Here is a 13,414-nt window from a genome sequence, read left to right on the forward strand (position 1 = left end):
CATTTTTTGCTTATTTATTAGATGCATGGGTCATATGAAAATTATACCTGGTTACCTTGGGAAAACATGAAAAAACAGAGCTTAGTATATTTAAAGAGAGAGAAAAGGAAGAAGGATAAAAATGGATGTAATTTTCTCTTTCTCTTTTCTAGCCCTAGGAAAAGATAAGGATTACACGGATGAATCAGAACATGCTAATTATGACCGATCTCGCCTCATTAAAGACTTTGTCCCCCAAAATAATTCTGAACCCAAGCCCAGATTGCCTAAGGTAATGCAAACTAAACAATCAGTAAGTCATTTGAAGACTCTAACTTCTAAATCCATTCAGTTCTTTTCAATTTTAATCGATATTGTGCTGGAGAGAATAAGAGGCCACACAGGTTAATATATATCTTAATGACTTAAAATTGAAAAGTTATGTGTAGACATCATATTCATTTATACTATCAAACAGAATTATACATTCTGAAACATGAAATTATTCAGTAATATTTTCTTTAGAGGCTTATTCCTTCATGTTTCTTGTTTTTTGAAAGGCACCATGTTTTAATGAGAACATGGATTTTAGTAACAAGTGGACCAAGATTTGAATTACAGTTCCAGTACTTGTAGTTGTGGTAACTTGGCAGGTTAATTAAGGTCATTTAGCCTTGTTTTCATCATCTTTAGAATTAGAATCATGTGGTCTACTTGACAAAATTTTTTGTTTTTCTTTCAGTTTTATTGAGATATAATTGACACAGCACTTTATAAGTTTAAGGTGTACAGTATAATATTTTTACTTACATACATCATGAAATGATTACCAGAATAAGTTCAGTGAACATCCATTGTCTCATATAGATGCAAAATCAAACAAAGAGAAATATATATATATTTTTTTCTTGTAATAAGAACCCTTAGAATTTACTCTCTTAACAGCTTTCATATACGGCATACAGCAGCGTTCATCACAGTTATCATGTTTTATCCTTACATCCCTAGTACTTAATTATCTTATAACTGGAAGTTTTTACCTTGTAACTGCCTTCATCCAATTCCCCCTCACCCACTCCCCACCTCTATTAACTATAAATCTGATCTCTTTTTCTATGAGATTCTTTGTTTGTTTGTTTTTAAAGTATGACTGACCTACAACATGATGTTGGTTTCTATTACACAACAGTGATTTGGTATTTTTATACGTTTCAAAATGATCACCATGATAAGTCTAGTTATGATATGTCACCTTATAAAGATATTACATACTTATTGACTATATTCCCCACACTGTATATTTCATACCCATGACTCATTTATTTTGCAACTGGAAGTTTGTACCTCTTAATCTCCCTCACTTATTTCTTTCCTCCCCTCATCCCCTTCCTGTCTGGCAACCACCTGTTTGTTCTATCTATAGCTCTGTTTCTGTTTTATATTTGTTCATTTGTTTTGTTTTTTAGATTCCACATATAAGTGAAATCATACAGTATTTTTCTTTCTCTGTCTGACTTATTTCACTAAGCATAATACCCTCTAGGTCCATCCATGTTGTCACAAATGGCAAGATTTCATTCTTCTTATGGTTAAGTAGTATTCCATATAATATATATACCACATCTTCATTATCCATTCATCTATTGATGGGCACGTAGGTTGCTTCCACATCTTTGCAATTGTAAACAAGGGTGCAATGAACATAGGTAGGGGTGCATATATCTTTTCTAATTAGCGTTTTTGTTTTCTTCAGGCAAATACCCAGGAGTGGTATTGCTGTATCATACGGCAGTTCGATTTTAAATTTTTTGAGGAGTCTCCATACTGTTTTTCCATAGTAGCTGCACCAGTTTACATTTCCAATAAAAGTGCACAAGTGTCCCCTTCTCCCCACATTCTTGCCAACACTTGTTATTTGTTGTCTTTTTGCTAACAGCCATTCTGACATGTGTGAGGTGATATCTCATTGTCATTTTGATCTGCATTTCCCTGATAATTACTGATGCTGAGTATCTTTTCATGTACCTGTTGGCCATCTGTATGTCTTCTTTGGAAAAATGTCTATTCAAATCCTCTGCCCATTTTTTAATAGGATTTTTTTTGTTTTTTTTGGTATGAGTTCTTTGTGTATTTTGGATATTAACCACTTATTGGAAATATTGTTTGCAAATGTCTTCTCTCATTTAGTAGGTGGCCTTTTTATTTTGTTGATAGTTTATTTTACTGTGCAAAAGCTTTTTAATATAATGTAGTCCCATTTGTTTATTTTTTATTTTGTTTCCCTTGCCTAAGGAGACATTCAGAAAATATTGTTGAGACTGATGTCAAAGAGCATACTGCCTATATTTTGTCCTAGAAGTTTCATGGCTTCAGGTCTTACATTTAAGTCTTTAATTCATTTTAATTTATTTTTGTGCATGGTGTGAGAAAGCAGTCCAGTTTGATTTTTTTGCATGTAGTTGTCCAGTTTTCCCAACATCATTTATTGGAGAGACTGTCTTTTCCCATTGTATATTCTTGTATCCTTTGTCACAGAATCATTGCCCATACAAGTGTGGGTTAATTACTGGGCTGTCTATTCTGTTCCATTGATCTGTGTGTCTGTTTTTGTGCCAGTACCATACTGTTTTGATTATTTTAGCTTTGTAGTATAGTTTGAAATCACATAGCATGATAACTCCAGCTTTTCTTTCTCAAGATTGTTTTTGGCTATTTGGGGTCTTTTATGTTTCCATACAGATTTTAGAATTATTTATTCTAGTTCTGTGAAAAATGCCATTGGTATTTTGATAGGGATTGCATTGAATCCATAGAATGCCTTGATTAGTATGGTCTTTTTTTTTGTGTGTGTGGTACGCGGGCCTCTCACTGTTGTGGCCTCTCCCTTTGCGGAACACAGGCTCTGGACGCGCAGGCTCAGAGGCCATGGCTCATGGGCCCAGCCACTCTGTGGCACGTGGGATCCTCCCAGACAGGGGTACAAACCCGTGTCCCCTGCATCAACAGGCGGACTCTCAACCACTGCGCCACCAGGGAAGCCCTATGGTCATTTTAACAATATTAATTCTTTCAATCCATGAGCATTGTATAACTTTCCATCTGTTTGTGTGGCCTTCAATTACTTTCATCAGTGTCAGTTTTACAAGTATAAGCCTTTTACACTGTTAGGTAGATTTATTCCTAGGTGTTTTACTCTTTTTGATGCAGTTGTAAATGTGATTTTTTAAAAATTTCTCTTTCTGGTAGTTTGTTGTTAGTGTATAGAAATGCAACATATTTCCATATATTAATTTTGTATCCTGCAACTTTTCAGAATTCATTGATGAGTTCTAGTAGTTTTTTTGGGTGGTATCTTTAGGATTTTCTATGTACAGTATCATATCACCTGCAAATATTGGTAGTTTTACTTCTTCCTTTCCAATTTGGATTCCATTTATTTATTTTTATTGCTGCGGCTAGGACTTCCAATACTACGTTGAATAAAAGTGGTGAGAATGAGCAGCCTTGTCTTGTCCCTGATCTCAGAATCAATGCTTTCGGCTTTTCATTGTTGAGTATGATGTTAGCTGTAGGTTTGTCATATATATTGAAGTATGTTCCCTCTATACCCATTTCGGTGGGAGGTTTTATTTTTTATTCTTATTCTTTTAGTAGATTTATTTATTTATTTATTTTTGGCTGCATTGGGTCTTCATTGCTGTGTGCGGGCATTCTCTAGTTGCGGCAAGTGGGGGCTACTCTTCGTTGTGGCGTGCAGGCCTCTCATTGCGGTGGCTTCTCTTGTTGCGGAGCACAGGCTCTAGGCGCGTGGGCTTCAGTAGTTGTGACGTGTGGGCTCAGTAGTTGTGGCTCCTGGACTCTAGAACACAGGCTCAGTACTTGTGGTGCACGGGCTTAGTTGCTCTGCGGCATGTGGAATCTTCCTAGACCAGGGCTCGAACCCATGTTCCCTACATTGGCAGGCGGCTTCTTAACCACTGTACCACCAGGAAGTCCCTGGTAGGAGTTTTTATCGTAAATGGATGTTGAATTTTGTTGAAAGCTTTTGCTGAATCTATGGAGCTGATCATATGATTTTTATTTTTCAGTTTGTTAATGTGGTGTATCACATTGATTGGTTTACAGATACTGAACTATATGGAAGGTTTTTATAACAACTTGGAGGTTGAGAACACCTCATTGAAACTATAGTTCATCAGCAAATGAGTCACTGGGTTGGGGTTTCGTTTTAAAAATCCCTGGCTCCAGCAATCCCACCATTCCTAAAATTCTCTTGCGGATTCTTCAAAGCATCTGAATATGGTCATCCAGCACCGAATACCATCCCCTTTTGATACTTTTCAATAGAAATTCTGACTCAGTCCAAGCTCACTTTTTAAAAATTGCTTCTTATTGATTAAAGTGGGAATGACTTTGTAAAAGAAATTTGGATATTAAATGCAATTTAACCCAAGGAATGACTTAGCTTTTGGTTATCACTGCATGGACAATAGCCAATAATCACGTCCCTGAAAATATCTTTTTCTGTGATGTTTGATTTAGTTTGACCTGGATTAATTTTTCAAATCCCTTCATTAGTCACCAACAATGTGTTAGTGAAGAAATATGGCACAATTTAAACATTACTGTTATAATGATTCTGAACTGTAGTAAGTAGATACAGATATAAATGTTTGTGTGAGATTTATTCATTCCTCTTTGGTTTGGTTTTGTTAAAGGGGGTTTACAATTTTATGCTGGTAATACTTAGGTTATCTTCACAAATCAGGAGTTTCTCTCTCTCTGTTTACTTCATCTGCCTCCCTATGTCTCTCTGATTGGCATAGGAGAGTCTCTCCTATCTGTACAGCATTGTTTCAAGAGACCTGAGCCTGAGACAAATTATAAGAAAAGTTGAGAAAAAGCAGATGTTGTTCCTTAAGGTACTTATTGCACCAGTGAATGGGAAGACAAGCACGATATGTTTCACATAATTAGAAAATGAACTAAGATTAAGTAAAATTTGTGTTATCAGCTTCTCTAAAATTTAGCACGTACCACCAATGATACCCGCCACTTCATTTCTGCTCAACAGTAGCCATTTCCCAAATCTTGCTTTGACTAGACTTGAACTTTAGAATAGTAAAGTTAAGAAGAAATAGTTAAACCCGCATGCATGTTTTGTTTTTGACAGAAAAATAAGAGAATAATGTGCGATGATGGTAACATGCCACAGCTGTTCAATCCAAGAAATCCTAGCCTAATGTCCTGTTAGTCTTACTGCACTTCTATTCAAATTCGAAAATGTAATGCATCACCTAGATGTTTTTGGATTCACTCTTTTAGCGTCTATGTAAATATGTCCACTTTTATCCATTTCATAGGTTAGGGTGCAGCACAAATCCAATTTGCACAAATATTTCTATTCCAAAAAAAAAAAAGATATTTAAAATCCATTTAATTAGGCTACTTGCTTGCAAAGCTTATCTATAAATGAAGGGCAAAATAATCTTCTTAGATAGAGTCTTTGTGTACATTTATCAGAGAGAACCTCAAAAAAGCAATGACCTATATATCTATTGTTTGACCTAGTATCTGGATAACCGTCAATTTATAACTTTGCTGACCTTCCTCTTACTCCATCCCATCATTAAATGATACGCATATATGTGTATACACATTTATATGTGTGTGTATTTTAAGGTTTGTCTTATGAAATTGACAATATTCATTCACTTGTGACCTAAAAAATGGCAACTTTCATATGGTTTAAATTAGCATGTATTAATCTGTATGTATCTAATTGTATAGCTGATGATCTGTGCCTCACATTATTTGCTTGGGATAATTGTACTGGTTGCAACCTGTCCCATGCATATTATACAGTGTAACTGATATTTTATTTCTTCACAATAGTTATTTGGTTACATTTTAGAGATGACCTTTTAGAGATGACAAAGCAATTTTATGAAGAGTCAACAGGAAGGGAGCAAAGACTCACAGAAGAAAATGACTCCTAATGTAAACTACATTGTAAGTAATGCAAGTATTGCATTACAGAAAACAAATACAGCTTTCTAATAAGATTTGTCATCAGCTATAAACTAGGTTCTAGGAGATAACTCCATATCTATCAAAGTAGTATCTTATATTGAAATTATGAAGAAACTCTGTTGAATTTATCAACAGTATAAACAAACAAATATAGAAATGCATCTGACTAGAGTACTGGGCATTGTGTAGATAGACTTTACATCCACTTGAGAATTTGGTTTATCAGTCATTGTGCAAAATTTCCTTAATGATCTGGAATCAGTGTGGTGAATTTTATTTTGATCATATATCCACTGCTTATGATAATTTTATAAGCCAAATATTTATAAGACACTACAGTTTGCTCTAAAATTGAACTCAGAACAATGAATTGTCTTTAGAATATTTTGCTTCAAATCATTAACTTTTAGCACATATCACTTATACTAAAATTGTTTAATATTTTAGAGATTAAACTCATCTGTGATGCTGATATCTAATATGATGGAGTGATATTGATAACTTAATAGGACATTTTTCATTTATTTGGAACCCACTGTGAGTAAAGTTTGACACTATAGGACAGAGAACAGAGAAAGATGGCAAACACGGACAGGCCTTGATTTCCATGTAATACAGTTCAGGAGGTGGGCATACGTATACATGGAAAAAGCTAAGAGGCTCTAGAAATTAGAGATGATACTAAATATGGGATAAGTCTAGATTTATTTAGCCTCAAGCTTTATAGTAAAAGCCATATTTAAGTATCTCATGGGCATTGCAGTAGATAGAAAAATTGGCCACAGCCCTTCTCTCTTCCCTATATCTACTTTGTTTTCAATGAGACTTCGCAGTTCCTCCCATCCAAGAGTTTGACTCTGTTAGACTGGCCTTGGGCCTTGCTCTGACCGATAGATGGCTGCAGAAGTGACAATGTGCCAGTGCTGAACCTTGAACTCGAAAGACCTTGCATTCCCATTATTCCTCTTGAGCCTCTTCCTCTACCATTTGAATAAGTCAGAGCTATCCTGCAGGAAGATAAGGCCATGCGGACCAGAGCCTAGTGAGTCCAGTTGCCCCAACTGAGACAGAGATGTGAGAAAATCCAGTGGCAAAGACCAGGAAACTCAGACCCATAAGAAGGTCTAGCTGAGACCAGAAGAACTGCACAGCTGGACCCAACCTATTCACAGAATCATGAGCTAAATAAAAATTATTTGGGGATGGTTTATTTCTCAGCAATAGATAACGGAGACAGCCATAAATGTTAGAGAATATCATATTTGCTGATACCAGTGATTGTTAATATATAGTGAATTCTTCATCACAAGAATGGGAAGAATTGCAAAATTGTCCCTGAGTTTTCCACAGATACTCATATTATCCATTTAACTCTATAGATCCTTAGTATATTTTAAATGTCATAACCTAAATTGCATAAAATCTAGGCATCTAAAACTTTCTGAAATTATCTTTTTTAAACTCTATTTACGAAAGTAGTTTTTTATACCTTTAAATAAGTGCAGAATTCCAAGATTACCTTCAGTTGAACCATATGTGTATCATTAGCAGTGTCCCAAACACCCATTAAAATTGGTGAAGAACTAACTTTTTTAAAGGCAAGTTTATTTCCTTTCTAGCATTTTGACAAAAAGGTTCTGTAACACATGTGTGGACAAGAAAACTGAGGAAGCAAATGTATAATGTAATGTGAGAAAAGGAACAATTCTATGAATTCATAGACTGGAGCTCCTGAGCTGACTGCAAGCAAGTCAGAGAGAGGGATTGTTTTTTAAGATAGTTTGGATATATATTGCCTTTCTCTGTCTCATTAGTATAGATAGCACTGTGAATAACACTTGAAGATAAGGTCCTATAACCAACTGGATGGTACTGAGAAACAAAATCCCTCTCTCCATCAAGGAGTCATGTCCTACATACCAGCTGAGGCCTCTAGATGTGGACAGGGAATGTCTATAATTAATCTAGGTTAAAAGGAGCAAAGCTGTGAAGCAAAATCCATGGCTTGTGTACTAGACATTAATGAAGAGTTTGCTGCTGCTACTGTCCCTCAGGATGCCAAAAATAACTACAGATGTTGCTAATAATGTCTGGGAATATAAATCTATACTCCAAATTACAGTGACTTCTCGACATTGCGTATCAAGTCAGACAGGAAAGAGGTCATAGACCAGGAAAATCTTGATATGGATATTTTAGCAGCTCATTAAATTTAAATCACAAGGCTATTCAATTTGACTGTGTCAACTGGAATTGGTAGATGGTGTTCATCTTTAACTAAACTGGTAACAGGAATAATTTTCTCTTAAGAATGGATACACAGATCATGTGATGGCAAAGGTGCAGGGAGATGGCCTCTGTAGTCTTCTACAATACACCTTTCACATGGGCATTGGCAACTGTTTAATTTGGCTCAGTGGCTCTTTGCCTCCAAATCACATACATATACTGATATTCTGAACTTGCATACTTTTTCCCAGCAAATGTAAGATAACGTTAACTTAAATAAGATAAATGACTAAACTTGGCCCTAAATGTCTGCTTCAATTGACAAAATTATACATGAAATTAAATACTATTTATCTGCATTTATTGAGATAGTTTCTAAAGAAAATGTTAATATCTCCCTAACTTAGGACCTGAAATAATACTTTCATATTTTTATTTGATAATTTCACTGTGGGAAATGGTACCCTAAATATTTAATTTTTATATAAACATGGGACATCCAGCAAATCATCTTGGCTTCTTAATCATTTTAGCTAGTGTTTTAAATTTATCTTCTTGCCTAGTAGTAAGAAGACTCCTTTTTAAGCAGCCAAAAGGATACCTGGTCTTGTCTACAAAATCTTTGATACTGAGGAAGGCATATCTTCCCTGTAGCCATAGGAGGCAACTCCTTCCCTGGTACCATTTAACTGCCTACCTTGACCATCAGAAGCCCTCCCTAGAAAATGTTCTACACTAGCTAATTGCTATTGTGTGTTTTCCCAAAGATTTAGCATAAGATTTTCCAGAATCACTCCACATTATCTATGGATTGCTTAAACCCAAATGTGTGTGCGTGTGTGTATTATATTAAAAGTAGCATTTCAAATTGTAAAGAAATACTGATCTTAAAAATAATGTGCAGGGCTTCCCTGGTGGCGCAGTGGTTGGGAGTCCTCCTGCCGATGCAGGGGACACGGGTTCGTGCCCGGGTCCGGGAAGATCCCACATGCCGCAGAGCAGCTGGGCCCGTGAGCTATGGCCGCTGAGCCTGCGCGTCCGGAGCCTGTGCTCCGCAAAGGGAGAGGCCACAACAGTGAGAGGCCCGCGTACCCCCCCCCAAAAAAAAAATAATAATAATGTGCAAATGTTCTTACAATAACTGATCAATAATTTGGTAGGGGTTAAAATGTTTTCAGATGCCTACCTCACATCTTACACCAAAATGAACTGAAGATAGTTAATCAATTCAAAATTAATATGTAAAAATAAAATTAGCATTTTTTTCTAATCACAAGCTAGAAGAATGTCATTTCTAAATGACTTGTCTACACCAACAATAAAATTAATCATGGAAATCTTGATAGAGCTATTTAGATACTAACCAGTATCAAAATTACAATAAAATTAAGAAGTAAGAGATAAACTTAAGATGTGATGATGAGCTGACATACTAGAATATACCAAAGGAGGGCTTCCCTGGTGGTGCAGTGGTTAAGAATCCGCCTGCCAAGGCAGAGGACACGGGTTCAAGCCCTGGTCTGGGAAGATACCGCATGCCACGATACAACTAAGCCTGTGCGCCACAACTACTGAGCCAGCACTCTAGAGCCCATGAGCCACAACTACTGAAGCGCTCACGCCTAGAGCCCATGCTCTGCAACAAGAGAAGCCACCGCAATGAGAAGCCTGCGCACCACAATGAAGAGTAGCCCCCACTCGCCACAACTTGAGAAAGCCTGTGTGCAGCACCAAAGACCCAACACAGCCAAATATAAATAAATAAATTAATTACTTTTAAAAAAGAATATACCAAAGGGTGGTTAATGTTCTTATTCTACAAAGACATCATAATAATATAATTAATGAATGCAAGAGTAAAAAAAATCATTAAAAAACAATATAATTTTAACATGTAAAATGATTAGCAGTACTAGTAATTGCAGAAATACAAATGTAAGCAACTTTTTTTAAACCAAATTATAATTTTTTTTAAAATATAAAACTCAGAATTGACACTATAAACTGTTGCTTTTATTTCTTGCTGGTAGGTATGTATATTGATCCAAATTTTCTGGAAAGTAATTTAACAATAAGGATTAAAAGCCTTAAAATAATCTTTCCTTTTGACCCACTTCTATTCAGGAAATGTAACTAGATGTTAGCCCAAATAATTGTGTGTAAAGATATTTCTCACACTGTGAGTGACGGACTTGTGGGGGAGGGAAGATAAAGCACTTAAAGGATCAAGATGAAATTAAAAGCATTAATGCCTTTAAACAAGGTGATACTATGTTGAAAAATAATTCCCCAAATTATTTAAGGATGATGGGAAATGATTGCAGTGTATGATTATATAATAGGAAGGTGGTTTTAAAAAAAAAATATGTGCTCTTTGATACCAACTGTATAAAAATAATCTAGCTCTTTTTCATAGATAAAATTATTAGAATTGTATACAAAAAATTACACCAATCGGTCAAATTCACATGACATCAACTTTACTTCATGTATTCTTAAATTTAAGCCATAAGTAAATATTACAATATTATCATTCCCATTTAAAAATCTCACACAGCAGGTACATGGCTGATCCAGGATTTGAAATAAGATGGTTCTATTTTCCAAAACTGCTTTTCCACTTTGCTATACTAGTGAAACAAGAACAATTCAGGATTTCACCTTTTCAGTCTGTTAACCTTCATTAAATAGCATTTTAGGTTTTCCCCTAGTAAGTATTCATCACTTACACACCGGAAGCTTTATATATACATATGCATTATCTAATTTAATTCTCATAATAACTCAATGAAAGTAAGTAGTGGTAGTCTCATTTTACTAATGAAGAAAATAAGGTTTAAAGAGGTAAGTTTCTTGCCCAGTCTCTGAGCTAGGCAGGAGCAGAGCTGGATTGTAGCATGTCTCTTTGACTCCTATGCTTTTCTGACTCCTGCTCAATAGTTAAATGTAAGAAATACACTCACATATATTAATCATATCTTTCAAAACCCCTAAAATGTTGCTCTGAAGTAGGCAGTTCTGTATTTTATTATTGTGTGGCTAACCCACAGCATCCAGGAGTGGACTGAGCTGTTGTAATTTACTCTTGTATCTAAAAAGTAAAAATTTACAGGGAGTTGGTTACAAATAATATTTCTAGCAAAAGTAGCAACAAGGGAGAATGTGTATACTCCTTGATATTCCACAATAATCAGTGGACTAAATATTTTCAACTGCATCTGCTATACAGTATAGGAACTACCCTTGTAAATCAGGAGAAAAAAGAACTCTACTCCCCTCCTCCACAAAAGCCCCTACAACTATGTCTAGAGCAGGAGGCTAGGAAATCAAGACATGGAGACGTTAATTATGAGAGTAGATTTAGGTGAGGGATGGATTTGTCAGGATCCATGTCTTTGTTCCCTCGAAGACTATATAGGAAAAAATGTACCTATATAGGAAGGCTTATTTCATAACCAATACCAGAAAACAAACAAGATACCATAAGATGTTTTCTGTCTCCTGGAACTAATGTCTTGGTAATTAGACACAGAAGAGGCTTCCTGAATCACCAGCTTGCTGATTTTCCCCGTGAGTATTTAGCGCATCTTGGGAGACCTCCTAAGCTTCCCTGGAGGACTTTAGCTCTAAAATGAGACCTGCAATAACTTGTCTGCAGAAATTTTACTTATGTTTATGGGATGTGAAAGTAAATTCAGTAAGTTAATGTGTGGGCACACCAGTTAAATGATGTAGATAATTGTTCTACTTGATATTTATACATTCAGTCAGTGATAGGCTCACATCAAATCAGTTCTCTACCTGCTGAGAAATGAAGGCAGCCAATGGAATCAGGTCAAAACTAATGTCATTTGAACATAGTAGAAGTCAAATCTACTTCATTAATCTCCTACCTCAACGCTGTCCAGTTTGTGTATGTAGCAGAAGGAACACTGGATTGGGAGTCAGAACATTAATAATAATGATAATATTAAATAATTACAACCACTAACATCTATTAAGGACCCTTCAGGGATTTTATTGATGACCTGTATTCATTTATAATCACATCTCTAAAAAGTAGGGTATATTTTTATCCCCTTTTCATAGGTGAGGAAATGGAGCCTCGGAATGGCTAAGTATCCCTGTTCTCATACAGCTAGGTAAGGCGGGAAGTATATAGAGGCCACCACACTGTTAAGCATTGCGCTATGCCAAGTACATTGGAGGTGCACAAAAGGGCCTGTAGAGGCCATGAGACAAGCACATCAGGTAGTAAGAGAACATGTTTGCATCCCTCGGGAATTCTCATGTTCACTAGGGACCATGAGTATCGTGCTTTCCTCAATGTTTTATGTTTAAGAAGAAAGTATAAAATTGAGGTTCCTGTGCTCAAATCCTAATCAATTGTGAGATACCCATCCCTTCCCTGCTGCTTATAGCCCTTCACTTCCTCATGTCCTTTGCCTCCATTCACATTGGCCTACAGACTTCTTAATGCCACCAAATGAGTCCATCAAAATATGACTATTTTGAGCAACTATCACTATTTTCAAAGGGAAATATCAACAAAAATAAAGCACTGTTGTGTTTATTAAATAACTTCTGAAGCTTGTGGATTTTTAAAAAGCTGTTTTGTGGCTGTTGACTTCTCTGCAAGATGAAAATCAAGATTCCAGATGAGGCTCCCAGTCATGGAGACCTGTATGATTTTATTAATCCCTTGATGCCACAGGTAGTTTAGACACAGGGATTACAGTAATCTACCATTTGTTGTTTAAAGGTTCCAAACTCTTGTGCGAAGTTAAAATGTTCTGTTATGTGGGCCTAACTGGAAAATCAGTTTTTAGCATGCTGATTAATTCAAGGCCATATCTATTAAGTGGCTGATTCTTAGTTCAATGTCTTGTCAGTCCCAATTACAAACTATCTTGTGGAGGTTTTCCTGACAAAAATAAACGTAACCCTCTGTTGCATTGCATCATGTGAATGTTAACCACAAAGGGGCAAAATGTTTCAATTTTATTTATGAGTTTGTTTCTTTTTAGATAGCAGTTACTTCTATTGCTTTCATTATATGCAGCCCAGAACCAATATGACGCAACATCGAGTTTAACAGTTGTAGGAGTTTTCAGAAATTACAGATGTTACTATTGAACCTTTCTCTAGTGAAAAAGAAAATGAGGCAATTTAC

At 35.9% G+C, this 13,414-nt stretch overlaps 1 protein-coding gene across 1 annotated transcript in view; it reads left to right on the plus strand.

Annotated features, from left to right (window-relative positions):
- ANO3 (anoctamin 3) overlaps nt 1-13,414 on the plus strand; it is a 423,419-nt gene that overhangs the window by 252,494 nt on the left and 157,511 nt on the right. Inside the window, 1 exon segment of the mRNA XM_065883040.1 lies at nt 153-271. Within this exon segment, the coding sequence (XP_065739112.1) occupies nt 153-271 (119 nt within the window).

This window comes from Phocoena phocoena, chromosome 8 (genome assembly GCF_963924675.1).
Source record: "Phocoena phocoena chromosome 8, mPhoPho1.1, whole genome shotgun sequence".
In the NCBI taxonomy this organism is placed as follows: domain Eukaryota; kingdom Metazoa; phylum Chordata; class Mammalia; order Artiodactyla; family Phocoenidae; genus Phocoena; species Phocoena phocoena.